General features: G+C 36.9%; 1 protein-coding gene across 2 annotated transcripts; it reads right to left on the bottom strand.

The window, feature by feature from the left end:
- Nucleotides 1–27: 27 nt before the first annotated feature.
- Nucleotides 28–25,150, bottom strand: LOC143445132 (lipoxygenase homology domain-containing protein 1-like). Of its 2 annotated transcripts, XM_076944019.1 has the most exons (55): nucleotides 25,009–25,150; nucleotides 23,577–23,733; nucleotides 22,896–23,093; nucleotides 22,543–22,709; nucleotides 22,285–22,376; nucleotides 22,039–22,156; nucleotides 21,709–21,835; nucleotides 21,538–21,614; nucleotides 20,776–20,935; nucleotides 20,535–20,625; nucleotides 19,995–20,124; nucleotides 19,671–19,797; nucleotides 19,209–19,412; nucleotides 18,725–18,919; nucleotides 18,319–18,427; nucleotides 18,025–18,172; nucleotides 17,791–17,890; nucleotides 17,522–17,595; nucleotides 17,264–17,350; nucleotides 16,762–16,916; nucleotides 16,448–16,673; nucleotides 16,250–16,328; nucleotides 16,086–16,161; nucleotides 15,703–15,779; nucleotides 15,538–15,611; nucleotides 15,305–15,443; nucleotides 15,033–15,129; nucleotides 14,805–14,881; nucleotides 14,566–14,726; nucleotides 14,220–14,361; nucleotides 13,587–13,730; nucleotides 13,368–13,466; nucleotides 13,197–13,297; nucleotides 12,968–13,129; nucleotides 12,623–12,822; nucleotides 12,116–12,249; nucleotides 11,799–11,972; nucleotides 11,555–11,703; nucleotides 11,133–11,261; nucleotides 10,624–10,786; nucleotides 7,943–8,097; nucleotides 7,613–7,806; nucleotides 6,747–6,868; nucleotides 6,428–6,539; nucleotides 6,248–6,344; nucleotides 6,033–6,139; nucleotides 5,803–5,927; nucleotides 5,483–5,685; nucleotides 5,013–5,226; nucleotides 4,740–4,901; nucleotides 4,379–4,531; nucleotides 3,865–4,104; nucleotides 1,557–1,769; nucleotides 1,198–1,352; nucleotides 28–1,076 (listed from the first exon to the last, which is right to left on the bottom strand). In XM_076944019.1, the coding sequence occupies exons 2-55, from the start codon at nucleotides 23,728–23,730 to the stop codon at nucleotides 906–908; spliced, it is 7,539 nt and encodes a 2,512-aa protein (XP_076800134.1). In that variant the 5' UTR covers nucleotides 23,731–23,733; nucleotides 25,009–25,150; the 3' UTR covers nucleotides 28–905. The 2 variants fall into 2 exon arrangements, with proteins under 2 accessions (XP_076800134.1, XP_076800135.1); XM_076944020.1 differs by lacking the exons at nucleotides 28–1,076; nucleotides 1,198–1,352; nucleotides 1,557–1,769; ... (10 more) ...; nucleotides 7,613–7,806; nucleotides 7,943–8,097 and adding an exon at nucleotides 8,728–10,172.
- Between the last annotated feature and the right edge of the window lie 1,779 nt (nucleotides 25,151–26,929).

The raw sequence follows: 26,929 nt of genomic DNA, 5'->3' as shown, positions 1-26,929 counted from the left end.
AATATTTTTTCCGTCAGTTCCCTCAAAAACCTGACATATGGTAAATTTTATTACAAAACGTAAAAAAATATCGATACTCTACAGTTACATATACAGTTACACGTTAGTAGGCTCTGATAAACGCAATAGAAGTTGAAACATAAATATACAAAACGAACGTTAAAACAACCAAGAAATACCGAACATGGAAACAAAATCAATGATGCACCATATAGTCAGCTGAAGGTGGATTGAGATAATAATTGAAAAATTTATCCCTGAATTTAAAGTGATAAATGTAAGCCGAATAAAAATACAACTCAGATTCTTAAAAAAATATATTGAATTATAGCTAATGCATTGACATTAAGTTATACTAACATTAAAGTCTACTATAACAAGCGCTCCTAAATCACTTAAAAACATTACAAAACAATGATAAAAATATTGCTTACGCAAGCAAGGCTATCAGAGTAAAGCTAGCCAAAACGAGCCATGAAAAATCAAAACCAAAGACAAAGCCAAATAAAGTGATCATTAGATGTACAGTGATTAAACAACTACTTGATGAAGTGCAAATGAGTGCGTATGTATAGGAACTACTGCAAAAACAACAATATTCACATAATTTCTTAACTCATATATATAGGTAATACTCTTACAAAACTTCAAACAACGAAAAAGCAATTATGGAAATTACAAATAATCTTACATTTGAAGCGGAAAAACTTACAAAATTTGCAAAAAAGTAAAAACACATCACACTATGAGCATATATTGTCTTCACTCGTGACTTGTTTATCAACTGCTACACTAATTAAAATCTATATCAATGGTGAATAGTAACAAATACCTTGAACAACAAATGCACGTTTGTATAACCATTGTAATATACAACCGATAGACCTAAAATACAATCAATTAAATTATCCAACACTCCGAGGCAATAAATACCTGTAAAGTTGGTTTGCTTTTTTGTTGCCAATCCACTCGCGACACATAAACATCCATGATTGTCCACTGGTCGGATTACGTATAGTCACATGATCGCACAACCAATCGGCGTTGAACCCCGAATCGTCGTGCTCCAAGCGAATCTGAGACAAGATTTTGGTATAACTCACTTATATATTTCCCAAACAATAAAAACTACCAATGTTTGATTACAGTTAAACTATTAGTTAAGTTATTAGTTAAACTATTTTAAGTGTCTCTGACCTTTGTGAGGTCGCCAAGATCAAGAATCTCCAGCGTAAATTTATCAGTCTGGTTCCTCTCAAAGAGATCTCTGAATCTTTGTTTGAGCGGTCGTTTCCCAGAATCTCCATTCGGCCCATATATAGTCAAGTTAACGTTAGCGTCGGTGCCAGCACCTGATAAAGATTAGAAATAAAAGAAAAAAATTCTATTATTTATAAAATCAAATAAACAAACATAAAATAAAACATACCAAAATTTTAAAAATAAAAAATTAAAATAGATAAAAAATACCGCCTTCTTAAGAAAAAAAAATTTGTTCCTATACTGTATTGTTCTAAACACCAGACAAAGTAAGAAAGCGTTACTGGATTATGCACCTTTCTCGTCTGCAGTAACCACGGTAACTTCGTATTTAACCGGAGTCAAGCTAGCCACAGATACTGTCCTGCCTTTGGTGGAGGTGCATTGAAAAGTACGGCCTTTAGTGTCGCTGCCGTCTTGGTTGCTGATCCACGTGTTGCAGGGAAACTGGAATGTGGCGCCGGTGGAGCTTTCAACTGTGACTTCTGCCACATGCCAACGGTCGATGTCTATTGATAAGCAAAAAGATTTCAGGTTAATAGCAACAGCGCTGTTTTGGCCATCTTGTCGTTGTACTGAAGATTGATTACTTGGAGAAATACGAAAAGCAAAATTGAGTCGGTGACAACTAAATGTTTCACTTATATTAAACATTTTTGGATATATCTAAAGCACGTGATACTATTGATCACAAAGTTTTGATTTGTATGCTATAAGAACATAACGGTGTAAGAGGACCACAGTGCTCAGGTGGTTTAAAAGCTACTTATACAATGGACAAAAAATGCCCAGCTCGACGACACACTGTCATCTAATACATGCAACCTACAGCGCGGTGTTGCACAAGGCTCCATCTTCGGTCCTCTACTCTTTTTAATCTATGCTTATGACTTTGCTAAGTGCCAGAATCATATGGAGGCCATGCAGATGACACTAGCATCTATGTACAGTACATGGAAAATGCGTTGACGAATTAACCAAATTTGCAAACTCTGAAATGTCAGAAGTGAAGAACTGGCTTACTGCCAACAAATTAACTCTAAATATTAAAAAATCAAAATGTATGACTTTTTCAACCAAGTCCAAACAACCCAGTCCAATGCCTTTAACAGCAAATGGATAAGAAAAAGAACGTGTTGTCTCAGTAAAATTTCTCGGAATAGATAAAAGCGAAAATCTTTCTTGGAAATGACATATGACTACCGTGCGGCAGAAAATCAAAAGAAATACAGGTGCAGTGATGAAAATCAAGCGATACTTAAATCGTAATAGTCTACTTATTTTGTACCATAGTCTGATGGAAATCACATTGATGGTACTGCGTTTCTCTGGTGTCATTAGCAAATTACTTTAATCAATCTTATGCAAAAGGTACGTGATAGATTCAACAGAACGATTTTGGGCAAGCTTATCTCTTCAAATCAAATTGACTCTCCTGTTGATTTTAACATGTGGAAAATTGAACAGTGGACAGTTGTATAAACTTCTACTCCCTATATTTTCTAACATATTGACGGGTAATAACAATTAACAACATCCATTCAATTGGCCCTTGAGCCAGTAGCAATCTTTTCTTATCTTAAATAAATTTCACCATAACTTTGCATGTCTTTTAAAACGAAATTTCCAAAGCAATAAAACAAAACAAAATTTCCTTGTTTAGCAACAAACTAAAATGCTCCTTTGGGGAATGGATACTGTCTCAATTCTTGTTTTACATTGCTAGGTCGGGAGCGTGCAGCAAGACACTGGCAGTGAACTTAACGAAGAAAAAGTGTCGGCAATCTACCACGGGCTACTTTATCACAAACAGAATATTACCTTGACTAACGCTGGACATTGTCTGGGCATTTACATCGACTTTAAATTCTTTATGCTATTGTAACATAGTACCGAATTGCAATTGTTTTAATCACCGCTGAGAATACGTTATAGTATGCATATTATCTTAAATTATATATTAACCGTAGCTGTTTATGGGAACGTTGAGGTGTGCTGTATTAGATAGTTTCATTCGTTTACATGTTTTTGTGCAATTGAGGGCTCCAATATCCTGCCCTTACTCTGGCCACAGAAGCGGGATCTTGATAACTGGGATGGTGTTTCTTTTGGTGGGGTTTTATTTGTATCATCCGACGGGCACAATAACAACTTTTAATCACGCCCTCGACGTTTCCCTGAATTTACTGTGTTTGGTGTAAATGCTTATTACTTGTGTGTTTTCTGGTTTGATTAAGTTTTGTTTAATTTTAATACAAACGCGTTCTGGGTTTGGCGGTAGTGCTAAACTTTCATCGTTGTAGCACCACTGGAATTCACACATTGCAGGTTTTAAGCCCTCACGGCTTTGCCGCTTTCCCGTTCATTGATTGTCTGTGAGCGTACTTCTAATTTGAGCATTCTACAACGAGGTTAGCAAAATACTTTTCCCTCCCGTCAGTCAATGGAAAAAAATAATTAATCAATACAATACAAAAACACTACGCTATACAATAATGATATAATTGCTTTCATGTTACCTTCTTTCATACCAACACTGTAAATAGGCACAACATAGAAATACAAAAACCAAATAAAAAACTAAGTCCTCTTTTAGTTACAAACCTGATAATCCAAGCGTGATTTCCTGCAGCGTTATAAAATCCTTGGATTCCACTTTGAATTCCGTCAGTTGTCCTCTCCCAAGCGTCTTTCTTCTTCCAGATCCGTTATCAAGCTTTGTCTTCCTCGATTTTGCTCCTGATTTTCCATGGAGTACGATCCAAGCGTCCCCATCCGGAGCAGCATCCCTCTTATCAGTGGTGAGCACGGACACCGTGTAGGTTTCCCGGCCTTGCGAGGATCCTGACCCATGTAGAATTTTATAAATATTATCGCAAAATCTCAGAAATTTGTGCTTCTATACTCTATTCTATGCCGATAAGCTTGTTACCAAGCATTCTAAATTCTTAAATAGCTTAATGAGTTTCAGAAAAAGTTCATTAGCAACAAGTATTAGTTACGCATTCTCGTTTTCACATTATTATTCGTCCATGAAGAAATTGTTATTGTTGAAGGCTGGAACCCAAACACTAAATGATCTGTTTTGCCAAGTCCAAACCATAAAAATTATACACACCTGGTCTGCTCATGGTTTCCAAAGCATTAGAGCAAATAAGTTCCCTGATGGTTTGTTTATCATCCTCATCATCAGCAAGCCATCTACCACAGGGAAACATGTACTTTTGTTGGGTGGAGCAATCTTCTACTTCGATGTACTCGAGATGCCAGCCTTTAAAAAGTACACTGACTACATTAATACACAGTATAACTTCATTTACCCTACCGCATTATCAAGATATAATTTCTTTAAGAGCGTGTATTTAGTAATGTGCTTCAAAATTTTTAATGTAATTGACATTACCAGTATAACAACAAGTGATGTCAGAAAATTCTATAATACATCGAAAACGCTAATATTTTCGCTGCTAATCGTTCACCTGCTCCAAATCCTTTGGAATCGTGCCAAACCCTCAACTTCTGAAGATCTCCAATGCTTAGTTTATCATTGAAAGTGAATACATCCAGGGAGCCTTTTTCAAATTTATTCTTGCGGGTTTCGGAATCTTTCAATCGCAGCTCACCGGTGTCACCATAGGTACCTATACCAGGAGCAAAATATCAATAACGATGTAATACGACAAACAAAGGTTGTTTTATGGTAAACTCTGTAGAACGCTCACGCAAAATCACAATCTCACAAAGCAACTAACCGAATATAATGCAGAAGATATTGGCATTCGTTCCAGCCCCTCGCTGATTAGATGTTTTTACGTTGAGTTTGTAAGTAGTCTTTTTGAGGACTGTCCTTCCTCCAACCGATGCGGAAAATTCTCTGGTCAGTTGCTTTTCTCCCATGGTCTTGGATAGCCAGGCGTCGCATGGGAAAACTGTCACTTTACCACTGTCCAGGTTGCGGAGCTCAACCTAAATACAGGGAGTAGGAAAAAGCATGTCTTATGTTAAAAACAACTAATCACATTGTTAAACGTCAAACATAACTTATTTAGTTTAAAACATAACTTGACGGTAGAACCTGCGAAAAGTTACAAAAAAACTAATGTTTTGGGCAACTTTGGCATTAGAAAAAGTGACATTGTTTGTAAGAGGTCATTTCTTTCAATCGACAGACGAAACTGTATTCACACACTTCATATTGGCGACCTTATAGAAAAGACTTTACCTTTTCGCAAAACCAGCTTGGCCTTTGACCTTTACCGTCATGTGACAATCGAATCATCTTTAATGGAGCGATATCATCAATTTCAATATTCGCGACATCCACAGATCCTCGTTCGAAGAGGATACCGGCTTCTTCAGATTTGCGAATCACAATGTCTGGAGCAGTTCCTTTCGCTCCGTATATGCTCAAGTGAATGACGCAATCTGCAAAATACAAAAAGTCTCTGTGTGTACTATTTATACATTAAATCATCAATTTACCGTATTTAGAAAACCGGGTCAAACGCACCATAAAGATATAAATTTATTGGTAACAAGTACCTGTCCCGGATCCTTGCACATTTCCAGTAAACAGAGTGACTTCGTACGGCACTTTCGCCTTGTACTTGATCTTATCCGCGTCCAGTGACGTAAAAAACCGAGTTGTCAACCCGTCGTCTTTGTCTCTGTGACGGAAAAGTTTTGGAATAAACTTGTGCGCGAAAGAAATATACTCGATTTCTGAATTTTCCATTATTTCATCTATATTACACCAGAGGTAGTTGGCTTACCTGGCAAACCACTTTTTGCATGGAAAAGTGTAGCTCTTGCCCAACGTCGGTTGGTCAATCATGATGTCCTCGACAAACCAACTGCTATCCACACCAGTGTGCCCAACCTGAACGTAAATCGGTAAACTAAGAATTCAGGCGGCACTAAAACATTCAGCACATCTATATCAATGCAAACATTGATAAGTCAACACAACATCACTGAAATAACTTACCTCAATTTTCTTCACGGAACCCACGTCAATAGCATCAACGTTGAATGTCTCCACCGTTCCACGTTTGAATTTCTTATTTGGCGGCTCAAGGACGATCCTATAAATACACGAGCGATCAATGTAACATGTTATTATGTCCTAAATATTGCAATCGATATTAACCGCTGGGCAAACATATACCTTCGCGAAATTTTTTCTTTTCCTTTTTTGCTCGGACCGTATATCTTGATAAAGGCGTTCGCCTCGCAACTGGCTTCTGAACCCGTTCTTATCTTTATCGTGTAAGGTATTGCTAAAAAATTGAAAATACATTTACTGTATATGCTGAGTCTGGCTATAAGTGAATAACTTTGACAAATGCGTCAAAACCGATCTTAATCACTCCGTAAAAATCAGAAAATCTAGACGAAGATTTTATATAAAGCACTGTTGTTAAGTGGGTTGATGCATACACTTCTGCTATATTTGCTATATTTTGCTTTTTTGAAAGAAGACTTACTTGGTCCTTCAGGGATACCATCAGAGATAACAGATCTTTTCCCGATACTCCCATAACTCTTGGTCGTTGCATAACTTCTTTTCGTCGAGGTTTCGCCATCGTAACCCACCACGTATAATGACCTGAAACAGTTGTAAATATTATAGAAGCTGGAAACGTTACAACTTGTATACAACATGTTTTTGTAATTGTACACTTAACAAAAGTGCAATCGTGCAAGTTGTAGCACTTACCATTGAAGCAAGTGAAGTACTTCAATAAAGAGTATAAATGCCCGCTGACATTGAAAAATTAGGTTCCACGACATATGGCCGCGGGAAAGTGGCCGCGAACAAACTCACCGGGGTCAACTGAACGTGACGTAAATTGACCGCAGACAAACTGACTGTGACATAAACTGGCCGGCGATCAAATTAACCGTCGATAAATTGGCCAGCGATCAAATTAACCGACGACAAATTGGCCGTCAAAAGGTCAAAATTCTAATTCACTATCTAGTCACTTCTGTTTATTTCAATAAACGTTTCAATGTGTATTGAAATAAAAAACAATTTTGTTAAAAACAAAGGAAATAGTTACAAACAAATATTTACTTTACATATCATATACTACCGAGTTTAAAATTTTGACCTTTTGACGGCCAATTTGTCGCCGGTTAATTTGATCGCCGGCCAATTTATCGACGGTTAATTTGATCGCCGGCCAGTTTATGTCACAGTCAGTTTGTCTGCGGTCAATTTACGTCACGTTCAGTTGACCCCGGTGAGTTTGTTCGCGGCCACTTTCCCGCGGCCATATGTCGTGCTCCCGAAAAATTAGACTCGCGTCAAGCACGGCAAAAAATGCTCGCAAGTATTAAGACAGACCTTGCTATTTTACCATCATCCTTGCCTTTGGCGAGCCATCTTTCACAATGGAAGACATATTTCTCATTTGTTTCCATGTCAACCACTTCCACGCGGTCGAGGTACCAAGCGGGATTGAGAAGAGCATTGTCATGGCGAATATGAACTTTGTACAACTTTCCAAGATCAACTGCTTCCAGTTTAAAGATGTCTTCCTGTAAAAGAGAAGCTAATATGGTAATATCACTGCTATAAAAAATAGGCGCAATCAAAATAAAAAATCCTTCAGAAAGAAATAAACAAGTTATTATATTTTATGTTCATTCAGATTAAAGTGGAAATGTGTTTTACCCTTCCACGTTCAAATTTATCTGAATTTGTTTCCGACTTCAAAAGTTTCCTTTCCCCTGTGTCTCCGTTTTCGCCAAATATGGTAACGAACACATTAGCATCCGTCCCGGCGTTAAAAACGTCACCAGTGAAAATGTGTACGGAATATTGCTGGTCTAAATTGTAAAATGAGTAATTAGCGATATGTTCTATTAAGAACGAAAGCTTTTCCGGACATTGGAGATGAAACTGTGCTCGGTACCAAATAGTGCTATCATGCTACTTGCGCTACATGCCAGTGACCACATGTTATGAATCTCAGTGCCAAAAATGCAGATTAGTCATTGTTAATGGACTACAAACAAATGGAACATGCAGCATGCCACTTCAGGTAACTATGTAAAATAGGTGACGTCATCATCATAAATGCTATAAACGTTTGACGGTATCGCCAGTTCATTGCTTTGTGTAAACAAATTTAAAACAAACAAAATAATGCAATAGCAAATAAACACGAACTATTTCGCTACAGCGATCGTCAAGGCCTGTTACGCTACATGCTGAAAGTTTTATTTGCGCGTTAAAACATTGATAAACACAAAATTAGTGCGAGATACGGGTATGAAAACGGGCAATGACGTCATTGGGTTTCCATGACCACCACATTCACCAAGCTAAAACGAAGACACAAATAAAAACGTACCTCTTAGGTCACTAAAGCTCGTCCAAGTGGCAACCGTCGGTCAAGCTTCAGCGGACAGGAATCGCAGTGACCAATTTAACATGTAGTGCATAAAGCCTAAAACCTTAGAAATATTATCAATCCAAATCATGCGATGAAATGATGATTACACGAAAGTGAGAACCTAATAATACTGATGTGCATTCCATTGCTCAACTAATGAACTTGCGAATGTAACTTAAATATTAACAGTAGGAATAAAGCAAAAATACGTGAACAGAATTTCAAAATATAATAAACAGAAAACAATCATCAGTCAAATCAATGGTAATATTGGAAGGTTTGACAAATTATGACTAGGATATAAAAAATTACATATTGCACAAGATTCTTGCACTGATCATGACAGCGTTTGCACAATATACACCTGATAAGTACACTTCAACACATCTATGGTAATATTATCTTCTCTGTAACAACGCGAGTACATTGCAACGCAACTCTGTAACAACAAAAGAACGTCTTGCTAGCTTAAATTCAGCAATGGAGATTCTTCTTCAGATGTGTGTTTAACTTCGGTTTCACCTTCATCAGCAGAAGACACTATCTCCTCTTGAATAGATTCTGTACTTGAGACTTTGGAAACTTTATTTGGAGAAGTGCTTTTAGCAACATCTTCATCAAGAAGAGATTTTGCTTTCAGTACTCCTTCAGAAGTCTGGGAAGAACTCCTTGGATGTTGAATATGTTCCTTGTCGTTTTTCTGAGAACTCTCCTTATCTGCATCTTCATGGGGTTCAGGAGTAGATCTTTGTGCTTCACTGCTTTCATTAGTGGAAGTTACGTCAGTTCCGAGAAGGTTGATGCTAGATGATGTCTTGTCGACTTTGCTGATGTCAAATACTGACATGCTGACCATGAGAGAAGACGCATCCAGTGTTCCTCCGAGTTCCAAGTCAGCATTTCCTCTGTTTATAAGGTTTTCATCTTCTTTTTCCTCATTTAACTGAGATGATATCGTTAATGCTGATGCATCAGATTCGGCTCCTGAAGATTTTATGGGTGCGGCTGTATCTTCTTCGTGGGAAGGAGGAGCTATGGTCGCATCGCATGCTACCATTGCTTCAATAATTTCATCCACTGGCTGTACTTTCGCATCTTTGGATTCTATTGGCTCTGAAACATGGCTGGAGGCAGAAATATTCACTTTCATGTTAGGAATGTTTCTCTCCTCTTTCTCCTCCTCAATTTCTTCCTCAATATCCGGCTCATTCACGCTTTCGTTTCCATCATTGTTACTAGAATAACTAGATGAATGTTTGTCGTCTGCTTCCTGATCCACGACATCGTTTTCCCGCTGAAGATGTTCTTCTGCTACTCGAAGAACAAAGTCTACTGCATCTTCGTGAGGGATGCTTTCTGCATCTGTGTCCAAATTTTCTTCTGTTTGCAATTCCTCTGGAATTTCATCTCGATCCGAATCCTCCACTTTAGAAGACAATTTAAATGATCTGGCCGAGTTAGCAGCAGATGCAGCTGACTCAAGGTTTAAATCGTCAGAAAAATCACCTTCATCAACATGCATGATTAGGCACTAATGACTTAATCTCAGATCTAATGGCAACAATGACATTCCAATCTATAACCATTTACAATCGGTATGAATTCACGGTAAAATCGGTTCACTTGAATCAATGTAACGGCGGTTATTTTTGTTATACCAATCAATCAATCAAACAATTTTAGTAATTATTTAACAAATTTTGGGAATGTCATTTATGTCACTTTTAGTGATAAATGTGGATGGAAAATAACCAATCCTGGCAGCAGTGCTTCATTTAAAGCGCTTGCATCGCAATAGGTCTGAGAAAATGCCATAAACCAGCTACTGTCTATCATTCAAGTATCTCGACTTTTTGGAAGATTTGTTAGTCAAAAAATCGTAATCAGAGGGTTATCTACAGCTAAAGGAAGACTGAAAATCACTACCACTCCTACACAATCGTAACCACACATTTACTTTTCAAAGCATCTTCAATAACCGATTCCGTTCTCTTCATCTTTCCACTTCTGGTCACTTGCTCTTTGACTAACTGAGTAGGAACCAGTTCTCTAACAATCTCACCATCGTCTTCATCACGAGCCAGCCAACGGCCGCAATTGAACAAGTAAGTCTCGGAGCCCTTAGCAAGAATAGTAAACGTTGTCAATATTGACTTGAATTCAGAGATAAAGCGCCAGAAGTATAGTGTAATAGGTATAATGTATAATAGACAAGAACAACAGATAAACTTGTGTAAATGCAACGTTTCTGACTGTTCTATTTGCCGTTACCACAATCATTTTATTATGGACGTTTCCGAGGAGGAGGATTCAAGACTTAGTCACAAATTTATCAAGAAAAACTTCCCATGTGGCAAGAATCACAGTGATGTTAAAACGTTTTTTATTTCTTTACGCTCAAAAAGAAGACGACCTATAAAAATCTTACAAAAGGGCACATTTAAAGCAAAAAAAAGTATCAGTTACCTTTCTTTTGTCAAGCAGTCTCCTGACTTGCACTTTATCGAGGTGCCAGCCAGCTCCCCATCCCTTCCCATCATGTCCGATCCTGATCTTCTCGATTGTGTCACCGATGTCATCCAACTCCAAAACAAACTGATAAAAATAAGAAAAGAATAACTTTTTAATAAAGCATCTGTATATATTGACAATGTTCAAATACATCGGTAAAACGACCTACAATAGAGATAACAGCTCAAAATAAAATTTGTCATAGATTCCGATATTTTAGAATAAGTTTAAGAGTTTAAGGAAGTTCTGGTCAATTGTATAGAATAAAATTGAACCTAATGTTAAAATTCTGTGTCTAAGGTTTTTATTACGTGATTTGGCGTTTCCCAGTGTCAGGAATAAGATAGGGACCCGACATAACGATGAAAACAACCTACCGTATCAACTGACTTTCTATTAAATCGAGATTTTCTGTCGTCCTTACTAGGACAGAGAGAAGTTTTTTCAGTTTGGACACCATCTCGCCCGTACAAGACAATGAAGACGTTTGAGTCCGTTCCAGCACTTGACATGTCAGTCGTGTAAACTGAAAATAAAGGGAGTTTATAATAATGCTTTTATTGAGACATAATCGATATGGTATACCAAAGATGTCAAGATCCTGTGTATGTGATCATATACCTGTAATTTCATAAGGTACTTTGGCGGCGTAATCTACGGTCTCTTCCTGAGCTAGATAAAGCTCTCGCTCCAAATTCCCATCATCTTTATCTTTGGAGAGCCACCTTCCGCACGGAAACTTCCACTTCATTCCCATCGAAGGGGCATCAATTTCCACATACTCGAGATACCACGCTGAAGAAATATTGGAAATTTTGCATAAATGCCGGACGTAAATGACTCCCAATTATCAAGTACCTTCCAGCAAACGTGTTAAGCTGTAGTAAGTATATCAGCTTGATAAAAACATGATTCAATTAAAAAAGAAATCTGCTTACAGGCAGATAAGCCGGCGTTGTCGTGACCTATTTTGATCTTTTTCAAGTCACCGAGATCGGCCGATTCAACCGTGAAAACGTCGCTATGGTTACGTTCAAATTTATCACGGTGTGTTTTGGAGGACTTGAGATTGCTGCGAAACAGAGATGTTTTTTCCAGATAAATGAGCTCACTATACTTGCGCTAAACATCGCGGTATATCAAAACTATAATAGTTGTTAATAGTTGTGTAAAAATTAAGTCATAACTAGGTTTTGGCATTCTAAGGTTACCGTAGTTTGAAAAGATAAAATATAAACTTGATCTAATGAAAGTTAGGTATTTCTAAATGACCGAATTACAGTACACTAATCATTAATTCGAAATCAGCAATTCTTTATGATTGATTTATCAATGCCAACGCCAACAAACAACACTTCTATGGTAACCTATAAACAATTTCCAAACGTAGCTGGTCTAACCCGAATGACAAATGTACGGTAGTTACAGATGTAAATGCTACTTACACAATGCCTGAATCGTCATTTTCTCCATGCATGACAATGTAAACGTTTGCGTCAGTACCAGCGCCTCTTACATCACCGGTTTTCACCGTAACCTCGTACGTGGTTAGCATCGCTTTCGTTTCCAAGGCAACGGCGTCCCGCACGGCGTACGATGCTTTCCTACCTTGTACTTTTTGCTGTTGCAAACGCATGTAGGTCGCCTTTTAAAATATTTTAAAACAATTCAGGTCTGTATTTTTACGAAATAGGTTTCATTAATTAAAACTAGTTTTCCTCGCCACGCTTCAGTTCGTATGTTTCCAATCGCTCAGCAATCGAAGAGAACAAGAAGCGTCGATAAATTACCTCGTCCACCGGAACCAACGTCCTCTCAATCTGCCCGTCGTCTTCTTTAGTCGAAAGCCAACGTTGGCAGGGGAATACCCACGCTCGATCACGTGACTTCACTTCGACCCGATCTAGGAACCAGGCTGCCCCGACCTCGCTGTTGTCATGACGTATCTTAAGCTAAAACACAAACAAAACAAGCGTCAAGGCAAAAGTGGAGCCATTGATGTTTAATACAAAGGCAAACCTTTTTAAGTTCTTTTAAGTCGGCAGCTTTCATAGTGAAGTTGTCCACTTGATTTCGTTCAAATTTGTTGAAGTTATTGGATTTTTCCAACTTGCGTTCGCCTAAAAGGGAACATTTTATAACAACAACTGCAAATAACGAGAAAAACTACTCGTCATAGGTTGTTTTTACCCGAATCTCCGCTCTCTCCATACAACGTGAGGAAGACGTTTGAATTAGTTCCAGCTCCATATTTGTCTCCAGTGTAAACGTTCACGATGTATTCAATTTCTAAAGCGATAAGCAGATATTGCAAATAGAAAGTATTTTGGTACTTTTGATTTTGCAATCTAGTAGCGAAGTGCACAAGTAGTGTAGGTATACAATTTTTAGCCCGAAAATCGATCCCACCTTGCAGAGCCTCATCAATTGGGCGTCCTGACTCATCGGTTGGTACCAGCTCCCGTATTATTTGACCGTCGTCTTCTGATTTGTCGAACCAACGACGGGTAACAAAATAATAGGTTTCAACCTCATTTTGCTGGGTAGCTGAGTCTAAGATAGGAAAAAAAGTTGCGTTGTTTAAAATAAGTTGATGTTGTCTGAACCGGGTTAATCAAATTTTAAAGTAAAATAAGAAAAAGGATATAGTTTGGCACTCTTAAGGTTAACTTGTACTGTGTACTGTGACATCACAGTACACCTGAAGAAGCAAGCTTATGCTTGCGTAAGCTCGTGTCGAAAAATATAAAGTTAACCTTAAGAGTGCCAAACTATATCCTGTTTCTTGTTTAAAATAAGTAATAATACGTATTAAACAAAAACAGTATAAATTAGGAACATACATTCAGAACGTAATGTTATGAAACAAACGTCCTACTTATAAGAAAAAAACAAAAAACTTGAAAAATGTATGGAAAACAACAATCATAAGCAAGAAAATAAAGAAACAAATTTTAATAAAAAGTGGATTTTTAAATAAATGTCATCTGTTTTTGCACTTGAAGAAAAAAAGGACGAAAACAGTTTTTTTCATTTTATTACCTTTTCTCCTCTTCTTCCTCTTGCTTGTTTTATGAACAAATCTCTGAATCTTGACCGAATCTAAAAACCATCCCGATCCAAATCCCTTCCCGTCGTGTCCGATGCGGATCTTCGTGATAGGACCAACATCTTTCGCTTCAATCTACGTCAATGAAACATTTTGTAAAAAATCATAATTAGCAACGTTGTAAAAAATATTTTCAAGCGGACATGTGAAGCCCATGCGGTAAGTTTTTGCGATTATTAATTAGCTGCTTAAGTAAGAGATTTTAACTAGTATTTAAAACATTAAGTCATTCAGATTCCTACATCCGCTAATCTCATGTCAGAATTTTGTCCACTACACCTTAAATTTATCGACAGCATTCCTTTCGAAATTGTCGGTTTGGTTTCGAAGTGGCATCACTTCAGATTTTCCATCTTCGCCATAAATCTGTAATATGACGTTGGCGTCTGTTCCCGCGTTTAACTTGTTCCCGGTGGTTACCGTGACCTCATACGGAAGCACTGCATGGAAGTTGTCAATGTAAATATCCAAATAACAATTCGCCATAGTATGGCAAACAGATTATTCTAATTACTCACATTTATCTTGTTGTCTAACTTGGGTGGGATACAATTCTACTTCAGTTTTACCGTCGCCCTCATCAGGAGCCAACCACCTAAGAATCCATTTTAGGAATTTAATGGATTAGTTATTTTAGAAAAAAATTTAAACCAAAATCCCGGTTTTCCAAAATAAATGAATACTGTTCTTCATTTTAAACGATAATGACCGAAACCATATTTGTTAGTAAGTCGCTTAAGGTCTACCTGTGACAATTGAAGGTATAGTGCACACCAGAAGATGGCACATCGATTTCTAAGCCATCTAGAAACCAGCCGGAAGCTGCACCAGTGCCATCATGTCCTGATATATGAAATGTATATTTAATATATATGTATATATATATATATTGAAATCTGGCTCAAAACTGTACTGGCTTAATCTGCCATACCTAAATCGCTGAAAATGCACGAACGTTAAACAAAGAATGTATCTATTGCCTCTATCGATAATAAGTTCTGTAATTACCAATACACACCAATGTAAACACGCGAAATCTTTCCAATATCAGTCGCCTCCAGTTTAAACAGGTCTGTTCTTCCGCGCTCAAATTTATTCCGGATGTTATCGCTCTGATGTAACTTCAGCTTTCCCGTGTCTCCATTTTCACCGAATATCTGGGTAACGCAGATAAAAAAACACAAATAGTAAAAGCAATATATTCTCCAGGTAGTTACAACCTTGCACTTAAACACAGGATAGCTTCGCTACCTTGATATGAACATTCGCGTCAGTTCCAGCAAGCCTGATGTCGCCAGTTTTAACTGACACGTGGTACGAGGTGGCTGGGGAAAAATGTTTTAATTGGTTAAATAACGATCATAGCGAAGAAGTATCACAAATCAACCGATTATGAGTTACACTTCCATAGCTTACAGTTTAGTAGTTGTGGGCTTCCTTTTTCTGTCAGCTCCCGCACGATGGCACCATCATCTTCGTCTGTGGCGAGCCATCTAGTGCGGAAAGACGATTGTTAAATACAAATTAATAAACAATGTTCTGGTTTCGCCTGATAATATACCCCATTTAAGCTACCTTAGCCTGTCTATGGTATAAGACATATAAGCCTAAAATAAAAAAGGAAACTGTTACATTTGCTATCAAATTGTTTTGAAAATGAATTTTTGAAATCAACTTTTATTCTGGTAGTATTCATACAACAGGCTTATCCAAATTACTTGTCTTTTTAGAATGATATTGACAGCTGAAATGCATGACCGACGAATTTTCAGTCGAAATTAACTTGAATCAGAATTTACCTTGCGCATGGAAAGGTTTTCACCGGACCACCGCCTTCCTCTTGTACCAAGATTTTTTCCAGGAACCAGCCGCTTGCTGTTGCAAAACGGAAGTCACAAAATCGCTTAATATCTTAAAATTATTGTTGAGAATTGATAATAATTGAACAAAAACGATAACTTACCCACGCCCGAATCATTGTGACCAATCTTCACTTTATTGACGGTTTTCAGTGTAACTGCTTCAATGATAAACTCGTCAGTCTGTTGGAAGAAACAATATTCAGTCAAAATCAGTTCGAGAGCACAAGTAACAAGCTTGCTTTATTGAAAGCAACAAGGCAACGACACGTTTTAAGACCAAACTCTATTTCTCTACTCACGCTGTTTCTTTGAAATTTATCGGTGTGTTTCTTCGAGTTGGCTAGGGGCCTGTCTCCCGTGTCCCCCTGTTCGCCGTACAAGCAGCAGAAGACATCTGCGTTCGTGCCAGCCCCACGTTTGTCCCCGGTTACAACGGTAACCAGGTACCGCACCAGGGGCTGTATCCTTTTCACCCCGGGACCCGTGGAGGGAAGTTCCCTAATAATTTCACCATCACCTTCCCGCCTGGAAAGAGAAATAACTGGTTTTTATTCGATAAATTAGTTAATAATTAATCGATTGGTGAGATAGCTCCATAGGGTTAGTATCGTACGTGTCAAGCCACTTTTGACAGTTAAAAGTGTAAGATGATTTTTTGCCATGCCCGGGTTCCAAGACAATCTTATCAAGATGCCACCCAGGGAAGGGATTGGAATTGTCATGCCAGACACGGAGTTTGTAAATCCGACCAACGTCTGCGAAGCCGACCTACAAAGTGGAAACGTTTGTTCAGAGAGAGGTGTATTAGTAGTAATGGTAAAATTATAATCAGATCGAAGGGTAGTTTTGATGTAACAAACCGCTTGTTGAAGCACATCATATGGTTTCACTTACCACAAAGTCAACAATATTTGGACTTTTAAAATATATATAGCATAAAACATTTCTAACTGATCACCTGTCTATATCAGGTAAATCCCGTTTAAAACGGGGCTTATATCTTTCGTGTTTGTATTTTTATATGAAGTAGTCACGCTTTAGGTTTCAGCTATACTCGCAGTTGTATGCATTTTACTTTAGCTATACGGCTGTTAAATGCATCAAAATTTCCTTGCCTTGAACGTGTCCTTCTGACCAGATTCGAAATTGTCAGTCTCGTTATTCAGTGGTATTTGATCTGATTTGCCTTTTTCTCCATAAATCTAAACGAAAAAATGAACTCAAACGTCGTACTATACACACATGCCGATTTTCAGTGTGTACATCGGCCAGTAACTTAAAATCGAGTATCAATATTATAAAGACGTAAAAACAGTAAAAACTGGCATTTATAATTTTACACGTTAAAAGTATTTCAAAAACCAGCAAGAAACCTGCATGAAAACGTTGGCATCTGTTCCAGCGTTTCTAACATCGGTTGTCCAGATAGTGCAATTCCATGGTAATTCTGTAAATTTCAACATGTTACTGACAAAATTTAACATTTTGTCTATAGCAATGACATCTTTTGCCATGTTTTATAACGACTTTTATTCATACCAGTTCCAAAACATAGCTTAAACAGATCAGTTTCTGGTATAATTATGGGAAGCGGGAGATGCATCTAGTCTAGTATACTTGTAAATTACCATTATCGACTTACTCTGAACCACTTGTTTGCGTAATGATTTGTTTTCGTACAACTCTCTGTGTAAAAGGCCGTCGCCTTCGTCAGTGGCGAACCATTTGCGGCAGTTGAACACCTAAAACGTATTGCTGTAGCCGTAAATGATGAAGTAACGGCAGACAACTAGCAAATTTTAAGCTTTTACACCATTTTGGTATATCCAATTGAAATCACAAAAAAATCTTAAAGGATAAAAATAAACTTTTTTACCTGCTGACAAGCAGTTGAATTGCAAGTAACAACCACTTTATCGAGAAACCAACCGGCCGCAGCACCACTGTTGTCGTGGCCGATCTCAATTTTCTCAAGCGGGCTCAAAAGACTGGCACTTTCCACATTGCAAATATCCACACGGCCTCTGACGTTCATAAAAACATTAACATTACAAATCGTCATAAAATTTGCTCTGATCGCACCATTTACAACTTTTTGCTCGAGTTGCAGCAAATGACATGCAAGTCACTATCTTTTCTACGGAGAATTTTCCAATTTTTTAACATAAACCTCTCAAATTTTCCATCCAGAATAATTTTTCCAGAATTTTGTTGTCCTTTTTTGCCACCATAGAGAATTATGTATACTTCAGAATCTGTTCCTGCACCTCGCATATTGCCTGGATTAAACAATAGATAAACGTAAAAAAGACACGGTGTTGAGGACCGTCTCACTATACAGGAGGTAGCAGCAAAAACTTAGAATTTTGAAGGTAGCTCTGAGGTTTCAGATCGGTTGTTCTTGAATGTTTAAATTTAATTTGAAGGAATATTGATAATTTCATCAAATTGTGCTATTTCTGTGGATACGATTCTCCATAGTTAGAGTAATTTTGGCGATAATCAGGATAGGATAAGGACGACAATACGTTAGCCACCAAGATAGATTTTCTTTTAAATATTAACTCAATTTATACCGGTAAAAAGTTCTACGGTGTACGGGATTCCAGAGTCGCCTTTTCCGGTAACAAGCTCGCGAGAGATCCGGCCATCATCTTCGTCTTTGGCAAACCATTTTTGGCATGGAAACGTGTAAACACAACTCATCATTGTGTCGTCAATGACCACTTTTTCGAGATACCAGCCAGGTGAAGGCCCGCTATTATCGTGGCCTAGTTCAAGAAATTGTTAGTCAAAATTTTTTTTATATTTCAAAGTACCAGGCCGCCAACAAGAACGGGTAATAAAATCTAATCATGCATAAATAATGATGGGAGCAAAGATTCGTAACGGACAAGGATTTAAATTTGTTAAAATGCCCTACTATACCTCACATGATATATCGATTATTATGTTGCGTTATCACAATCATCATTTACAGTATATATTTCTCATCGGCTTCAGTTTGTCAACATAAACCAAAAAGCACCGCAAATCATTGTATACAAATAACCGACTAACCGATTCTGATTTTCTTCAATTTCCCGAGGTGTGGACATTCGAGACTGAAAGTATCCTTCTTGCCTCGTTCGAAGTTGTTCCGGTCATTGTCAAGTATCAGCTGACCCGAGTCCCCTCCGTCCCCGAACAAGGTGATAAAGACAGTGGCATCGGTACCAGCCCATCTAACGTCACCAGTAAATATGTGGACGGTATAGGCGTTCACTATGGGCAATAGTGTACAATAGTATACATAAAACCACAGAAAATCGTTCCCTCGTTTAGCCAATGTAATGACGTAACGGTTATGTATCCTCTAATTATAGTTATTATTAAGGCATACGTCCTTAGTAATAGATATATTTTACTGGCAACATAGGTATATTGAGTTTATGGGTGACTAATAACAGATAACCTTTTCTAAAGGTAATGTAGTAATGTGAGTGAGTTCCTCAATACAAAAAGGGACATAACATGACTTACTTTTAGGCGTGGCAAGCGGATCTGTGCTTCCAATTAAATCCCTAAATAGCTGTTGGTCTTCCGATAGCCATTGTCCACACGGAAAATAAAATCGTTTCGTTGGCTTTGACATGTCAACGACCACAACCTGGAAAAAGCTTGAAAAATATATTTTTTTCCTGATACGTTTCAGAATTCAAACATCTCATTATGTGTCCATTATATGAATGTAAAATACCAAGGCCTTGATGGCAAAACAGCGTCAAATACACAATGTAATCAGTGTAATAATATCAACAAACACTCCGGACATAAAGAAATGGTTAGCAACTGTACGCTTGTTACCCTTTCCAGAAACCAGTCCGGTTTAAATCCTTGATTGTCAATTTCAATTCTCATTTTCTTCAGAACGCCAACGTTGACTGTTCGAAGTTTAAAAACATCAGACTTTCCTCTTTCAAAAGCTCTCCTTTTTCTGGAAACAGCAACAGTGTTAGGAAAGGCTTAATAGAGATAGTCCCTAATGTGTACCTATACACAGTGTGCACGAAGAATACCAATAGCACTATTCGTTTTCGTTTTATGCGCACACAATCCACAAAAGGGACATAGAGCACAGCGCACATAGTGCAGACGCTTAAATTAGAGGAGCTAGATTTAAAAAAAAAACGGTAAATAACCCGATCACAAGGGTTGAAACGAAATATTTTGCTTCAAAAAGCGAGGTTAATGCTAATACCGGTAATAATAGAAATTACAAATAAAAAGGACAAGTGCTCAACAAATGCAACGCAATTCTCGCAATACAGCAATCGCGCAAAAAATTAATAAAATTTTGCTATGCATTATCCAACGAGAAGCCGCCAAATGGTGATAATAACTTACTGAGGTTTTAATTGAAGCTTCGGAGTTGTGCCTTTGGAACCTCGCAAAGTGAAAAAAACGTTGGCGTCCGTACCCGCCCCTCTCTTTTCACCTACGTCACGATAAAGAAAAGTATAAAAGTTTGTGTAAATAAGAATGTATTGGGTTTTGTTATTTGTCTAGCTAGATTCAGATGCAAAATAGCGTGTTGGGCTAAGCGGTTAAATTTTAAACAATATTTAACCAGCCAGCAAATTAGTACCTGTCACCACGGTAACTTCATATGTTGTGCGGTTGGCTTGTTTCCCCGAGACCGCGCTAAGACGTCTTGAGATTTGACAATCTTCTTTGAAAAGTGACAGCCATCGACCACAGGGAAAAGTGTACGACCTGTCGTACTTTGTGTCTTCTACGACCACTTCCTACAACAATCAAGAAAAGCATTAAACATTGCCATAGTTCTCAAACAATATCGTGTGTTACATGTTGGTCACTTGGTGACTACAAGCATAGTGAACTCCTATGCGATATTGCGTTTTGTATCGTATGCCTTTATATTGTTTTTTAAGGTTACTTTCCCTATCAAAGGTTATATCCAATGGTACTCTGTGATTAATAACTTGTTCAGTAAACTTTTAAAAAGTTGAAATATGTGCTTATAACACATATAAGAAACTACCAAATAGAGCAATGAAATATTACAAACAGCTACAAATCTGGACGCAAGTAAACTGTAAAACAAGTTTATCGCTAAACAAATAGGATAATCCATATTGACCATTCAGTTCATTTCTCCATAGTATTTGAGCGCCAAGACAACTAGAGTTAAACAATTTTGAGTATTCACTGTCGCACAAACAATGGCGAGTTAGTCTACCACATCCTTTTGTGTGAATATTACAGCGTCTTAACATGCCTAGGCCGGTCTACAATATCATTTGAGTATGTTTTATCGACACGACTATAACAGCCAAGCCGTTAGTCTAAACTACACGTCCAAGCAATTGCAATTTTACATAAACACCTGTAAATACCAACTATCCCGTTCTGTAATACCATCGTGTTCGATTATGATCTTTTGTATCTCTCCAATATCTGGGCCTGTAATCAAATAACAACAGTTTAAAGTGAAAAAACTAGATTTTCCTGTAGCCAGGTATCATGAAATATTGTATGTTCAAAGTAGAGATGTTACCCTTGTGTTTAAAAATATGTGAGGAACCCTTGGCAAATCGAAAAGTGTTGTTGTTGCTCTGGCCGGACTTTTTAAATAATCTCCACTTTGACACTTTGCCTCGCCGTCCAATCAAGCGAAGGAAGACCTATTTAACACAAGTAACTGATCGAGTCAAAATGTGCATAATAATATTTCACTATTTAATTATCTACTGTTAAATACATCAAAATGTGTATAGGAATGCATTAAAAACCACAAGCATATGCACCTCTCATTTGCTGACAATCTAATTATCTTAAAACCTATTCGAAGTAACCACAGAAGGTCTTATATTTCAAAAATTGTCACCTTGGCATCAGTTCCACCGCTCTGCTTATCACCAGTCCGCACAGTGACTTTGTACAAAACTTCCTTGCCGTTTCTTTGTCCACCCTTTTTGGTTACTTTAGAGTAGCCTTTTTGATACCTACAGTGTACAATCCAGGTTGTTGGCATTTAGAATTTGGAAACATTTTTTAGATATAAACATAAATTCTGTTTGGTTACATGTTCCACAAATGCACTGTACACTTGTTTTAAACTTTCAAAACTTACCTAAGGTTTGGGGGATAAGCTGAAAAACGTTTTGTTTTTCCACTGCTACTCATAACACCTGATCTGTATACATCAGCTGACCAACTTCGTTTCTAAACCAACAAATCACAACAAACTTTTGAAAAAATTCAATTTGAGATAGTTTATAACATCAGTTATAACAGCATGATATCATTCAGTACCAGTTTATTGAACTGACACATTACAAATTTGGATTAGTCTTTTCAGCTACACCAAAGATAAACCACGAAAACTCACCGGAGGTCTCTGGGGTGGTTGAGGATTGAACCTTTTTGACCAATAATCAGCCAAATGCGGATCGTGGGTGGAGTCATATGGAGGAATATTGAACACTTTTCCATTTACAACACGAGGATAGACTGTCAATGCCCCAGTCATAGTTTTTCCAGAAAATGTATATTGAGCTGTAGAAAATTTTCAAATTTTTCAGTGAATAAGGGTAGGCAGCCAAGAGACTACGACAAAAAACTTAAATGTCCAAAAGCGAACAAGCAAAAAAGAGATTAAAAGTCATTGATATTTTTTTCTTAAACTGTTAACTAATTTTTTCTAAATGCCAGATTTAATTTCAAATACAAAAAACAACATACGTGGTGGTGTTGCCCAGCCGCGCTCGTAGTTTGCACTGGGTGGACGGGGAGTGATAGTCACGTTGAAGTGCATAGGTTTTGATGCTGATTTAGTGTTGTCATCAACCCAAGCAGTCTGTGTTGTTCGATGTCTGGCAACAAGACTCCTATTAGGAGCTGAGGTAGGACGTCGTCGTCCTGGAGCAGGTGATGATTTTGCTAAAACAGCAAATATAAATAAAACTAGATGTATTTTTATTGCTTTTCACTTCAATACCAGAACTGGTGCTATGCTTATCCAAGTTGTACGTACATACTTAGGTGCAACAGTGTTAGTACTGTATAAAATTAAAATAGTGTTTAACTATAAAATTGCTTGAAAAAGTTGATTCAAAAGAGTTTCTGATAAGAATTACTACAAAACACAGAATATAAATCAATACGAAATTACTCATAATTACGTTACTTTTATGCAAAAGTAATTGCACACCAAATATGGGCTCCCGATGATAACAAAATGTTATAACTTACAATGACTGTAAATAACATCAGAATTAAAACCTACTGCATGGTATATATAACATAAGTGTTTTATATGTACACTTTTTGAACTTAGCATTAATTGATATTAAAACTAAAGCAAAGATATCACCAGTTAGGTAACCAACTTAAAATTGCTTTGATTTTAAGTTTTGCTCTTACCATAGTTAGTAGTTCGATGTTTATTCATTGCAACTGGTGGTGTGGGTTCTCTTACGTGGATGTTTTGCCAACCTGTATGTGCTTGTCTTGGAGGAGGGCAGAGTTCAGGTTGCAAAACCATAGTCATAGAAGGAGATGAATTCATAAACTGCATAGTCTGTAATTATACAAAGACAGCATTAGCGAATCCAATAATTAGCATGCAAGTTTGGTCAATGCCAAATGCACATGATAATATGTGACAGATGCCAACTCTACATACACCGTTATATTCTTCACAAAAATGTATTTTCAAAAAATGGTTAATTAGGCACTCATAATATCCTATTACATATATCTATCTTTATAAACATATCAAATAAAATAGGTTGGTCTACACAATTCTTTATATTAAAGCAATGAAATTATAAAACAACGAAAAGTTAATAAAATGCAACAATATGATATTTAGAAAAGCTAAAGTGAAATGCTTAAAAGGCACAGCTTTCACTTAAACCTGTTGGCTTGGTAGAAAACATGTTTTATTTTCCAAAAAATTCTGCCAAGGCATTGCAATATTATTGCAGATAAATATTTATTATTTTCAGCTGAATGCAGAGCCGGAAAACAAAAATGTACGCCCAATGTTGCTAATTTACTGAAAATACTGGATTTAATAAGTCTTATAAAGCTGAGTAATTTCACCCATAACGATATATTCTTCCAGATTTTTCAGCTATTCTGACAGTAGTAAGCACTGGGATAAATTTATTTCTGTTCTTGTGGTGAATCCATGATGCTACGTTGCACAATACTACCAAATAAAGGAAGGAATGTATTCTTATTTATATTTATGTTATATTTGTCCTCAGTATGAAACTTAATCTTATTGTCTTAATGAAGAAAACAGTGTGACATGTGAGACCCTAAGTGCTTTGATTGGCAGCAAAAATTTTTCTTGTTAAAAATCTTGTTAGTGAAAGATGCAGCACATTATTGGACAAAATTTGGAGTAAGAAACTTATTAAGAACGTTAAATCTGCCCGTCTTAATTTAACAAGGTTTAAAAATAAATTTAGATTGAAATCAGTGAAAATTAAACCATCTAGTGTTGCTATAGCTTGCACACTATGCTTGGTAGCTCATTCGATACTGCTTTCTTTATATTAGAAAGTCATAATTTCTACTATCATTGTTAACTCAGAGTTAAATCATATGACATTTTGCGCACCATGCTTTGAGTTTGAAATCAATTGTTTTCACGTGGCAAGACACAGAAATGTATTACACAGGACAGATAAGAGCTGTTAATGACCATTGTCTGTTCAACCTTTAGTTTATTAACCCACTTTTAACTGTCTGTTCAAAGAATACTTTAGTGAATATTACATAAAATCTATATTACCCAGAAAAGGGGAAATATTACAGGAAAAGCTAAAAATTGTTTTGTTACCTGCCTGATATGATCAACAGCATGACGTCACAAAAATGTAAGTTGTGTCTAATGATATTTACTTCATGTAATAAACAGTATGCTTACAATCTATCATACAACCATAATAGTCTACACCTACAATATATTTCTTATGTAACCAAAATCTGTATTAAACCAAGAATCCAAACTAATCATGTATTCCCATCACATCAACACAAAAAACTAATTGTTGCATATAAAAATAAACCGATTAGCCTATGTCCTGTTGATGCATAAAAAAGTGCAGTCCCTAATAAGTCAGCCATCAAATTTTGTTACAAACTGAGATCAATCTTTTTCATACTTTGTAACTTACTTCTTGTACTATTTTAGGCTAGACTTCCCTCACTCCGAGACTACAGATAATCACATAGCTTGCCATACAATGTACATTGTGCAATGATATAGGCTAGTGGTTAACCAAATTCACTTTATAGCTTATGATATTTTGTACTCAACGGATTCATTTTTAATACACTGATACAGCAGTTTGCCACTGCCAGAAAATTACACAGCAACTTCCCCGACTGGAAAGAACAGCATTTTTTGACAAGAAATTGTTCGTGTAAACACGCAAGTTTTGGTGTGATGACGTGCACTGAAGCCTCAATTGTTTGTTTCCTTATTATAAATAGGCGTTCAAACAACCAGTTTTTCTTTGTTTAGGCCTAGGCTATAGCCTATATTATAAATCGGCGATATGAGTAAAATAGCCTATTTCCGGTGCATGTTGAGAAATCTAGTGTGTTCAGGTGCCACACTTTCCACTATGGGCAACTTCTAGCGCAATTCACCATGTAGTCATACCGGTCATCCTATATCATGCATATAGCCTACTATAGGCCTGCTATACTCTAACACCAAAATTCAGAAATTAAAGAATTAGGCTACAGCTTGAAGTTTTCTACGCAAAACTTTCTTCAACCCCAATAGGAAAGATAGCATAACCAAACTACTTAAACGAAAAGCTCACGAACTCCCTTGCTCAAAGATAGTTTAGTGATTATACCTCATCACTTTATGTGGCACTGTATGTTCAGAGCTCATGCTTGCATTATTTCCCTGGATACCATACATTGTTTTTCACGCTTTGTGTCCTAAATCTAGCTGTAATTTATGAAATGAAGTGAAAACATCATAAAAAACTTCCTGCCATAATTTTTGTCTTCTACAAGTTGATAGCTCATATTTCTTCTTCTTCCTCTAACATAACATTGTAAAGTATGTATTTCGCTAATTAACTACTGTAATTTATTCCAGATTTGATAAAGAATAAAGGTTGTAAGCGTGTTAGCGTTTTTGCAATAAAATGTTTATACCTGCTTTTGTGGCTCTTATTGCAACCACTTGGTATGTAAAAAAAGATATTTTAAAGTTTATGGATTCGTAAAAATATTTTGCAAAAATAACTTTTCTGATTTTATCAAATTTACTATGTAATTGCTAAGAGGTAGACAGTGGGTACTTTGAAAGTAGCCTACCTTCGGTAACGATAACGGTACCGGTAGGCTACTTGAAAAAAATGTACCAACGTTTCCGGTATTCAATACTATTTTGAAAAAGTGGTTCGGTACTCTGTACCGGTACTTTTTTTATAAAAGATGCTGCTGCAAATGCAATGTTTGCTACTATTATGCCCCGGATAAAGGTTACTCCAGGTCAAAACATATGTGACGTTAATCGCTTGCTATTTTGTTTGACATTTCTTGATTTAAAAAGATCAACAGATGCAAAAATTGGTATTAATGATTAATTAACGTGTATTTTTGAAAACATACTTGTTAAAATTTTAATAGTATCACGTGAAAAGTACTGAGTACCGGGACCAACTGAAATTTTTTGAAAAAAATAATTCAGTACAGAGATTCGGTACCTTTTTACAAAAGTACCAACGGTACCG

This window comes from Clavelina lepadiformis, chromosome 2 (genome assembly GCF_947623445.1).
Source record: "Clavelina lepadiformis chromosome 2, kaClaLepa1.1, whole genome shotgun sequence".
Lineage (NCBI taxonomy): Eukaryota > Metazoa > Chordata > Ascidiacea > Aplousobranchia > Clavelinidae > Clavelina > Clavelina lepadiformis.
The sequence above is the reverse complement of the archived record's forward strand: the minus strand, read 5'-3'. Positions and strand labels throughout refer to the sequence as shown.

Coding starts and splice junctions, on each gene's coding strand:
- LOC143445132 (XM_076944019.1), bottom strand. CDS start 23,730: ATGCAGTTTATGAATTCATCTCCTTCTATGACTATGGTTTTGCAACCT. Junction 22,377..22,542: donor AACCACCCCAGAGACCTCCG/GTGAGTTTTCGT, acceptor TTGTTGGTTTAG/AAACGAAGTTGGTCAGCTGA. Junction 11,973..12,115: donor CAACGCCGGCTTATCTGCCT/GTAAGCAGATTT, acceptor ATATTTCTTCAG/CGTGGTATCTCGAGTATGTG.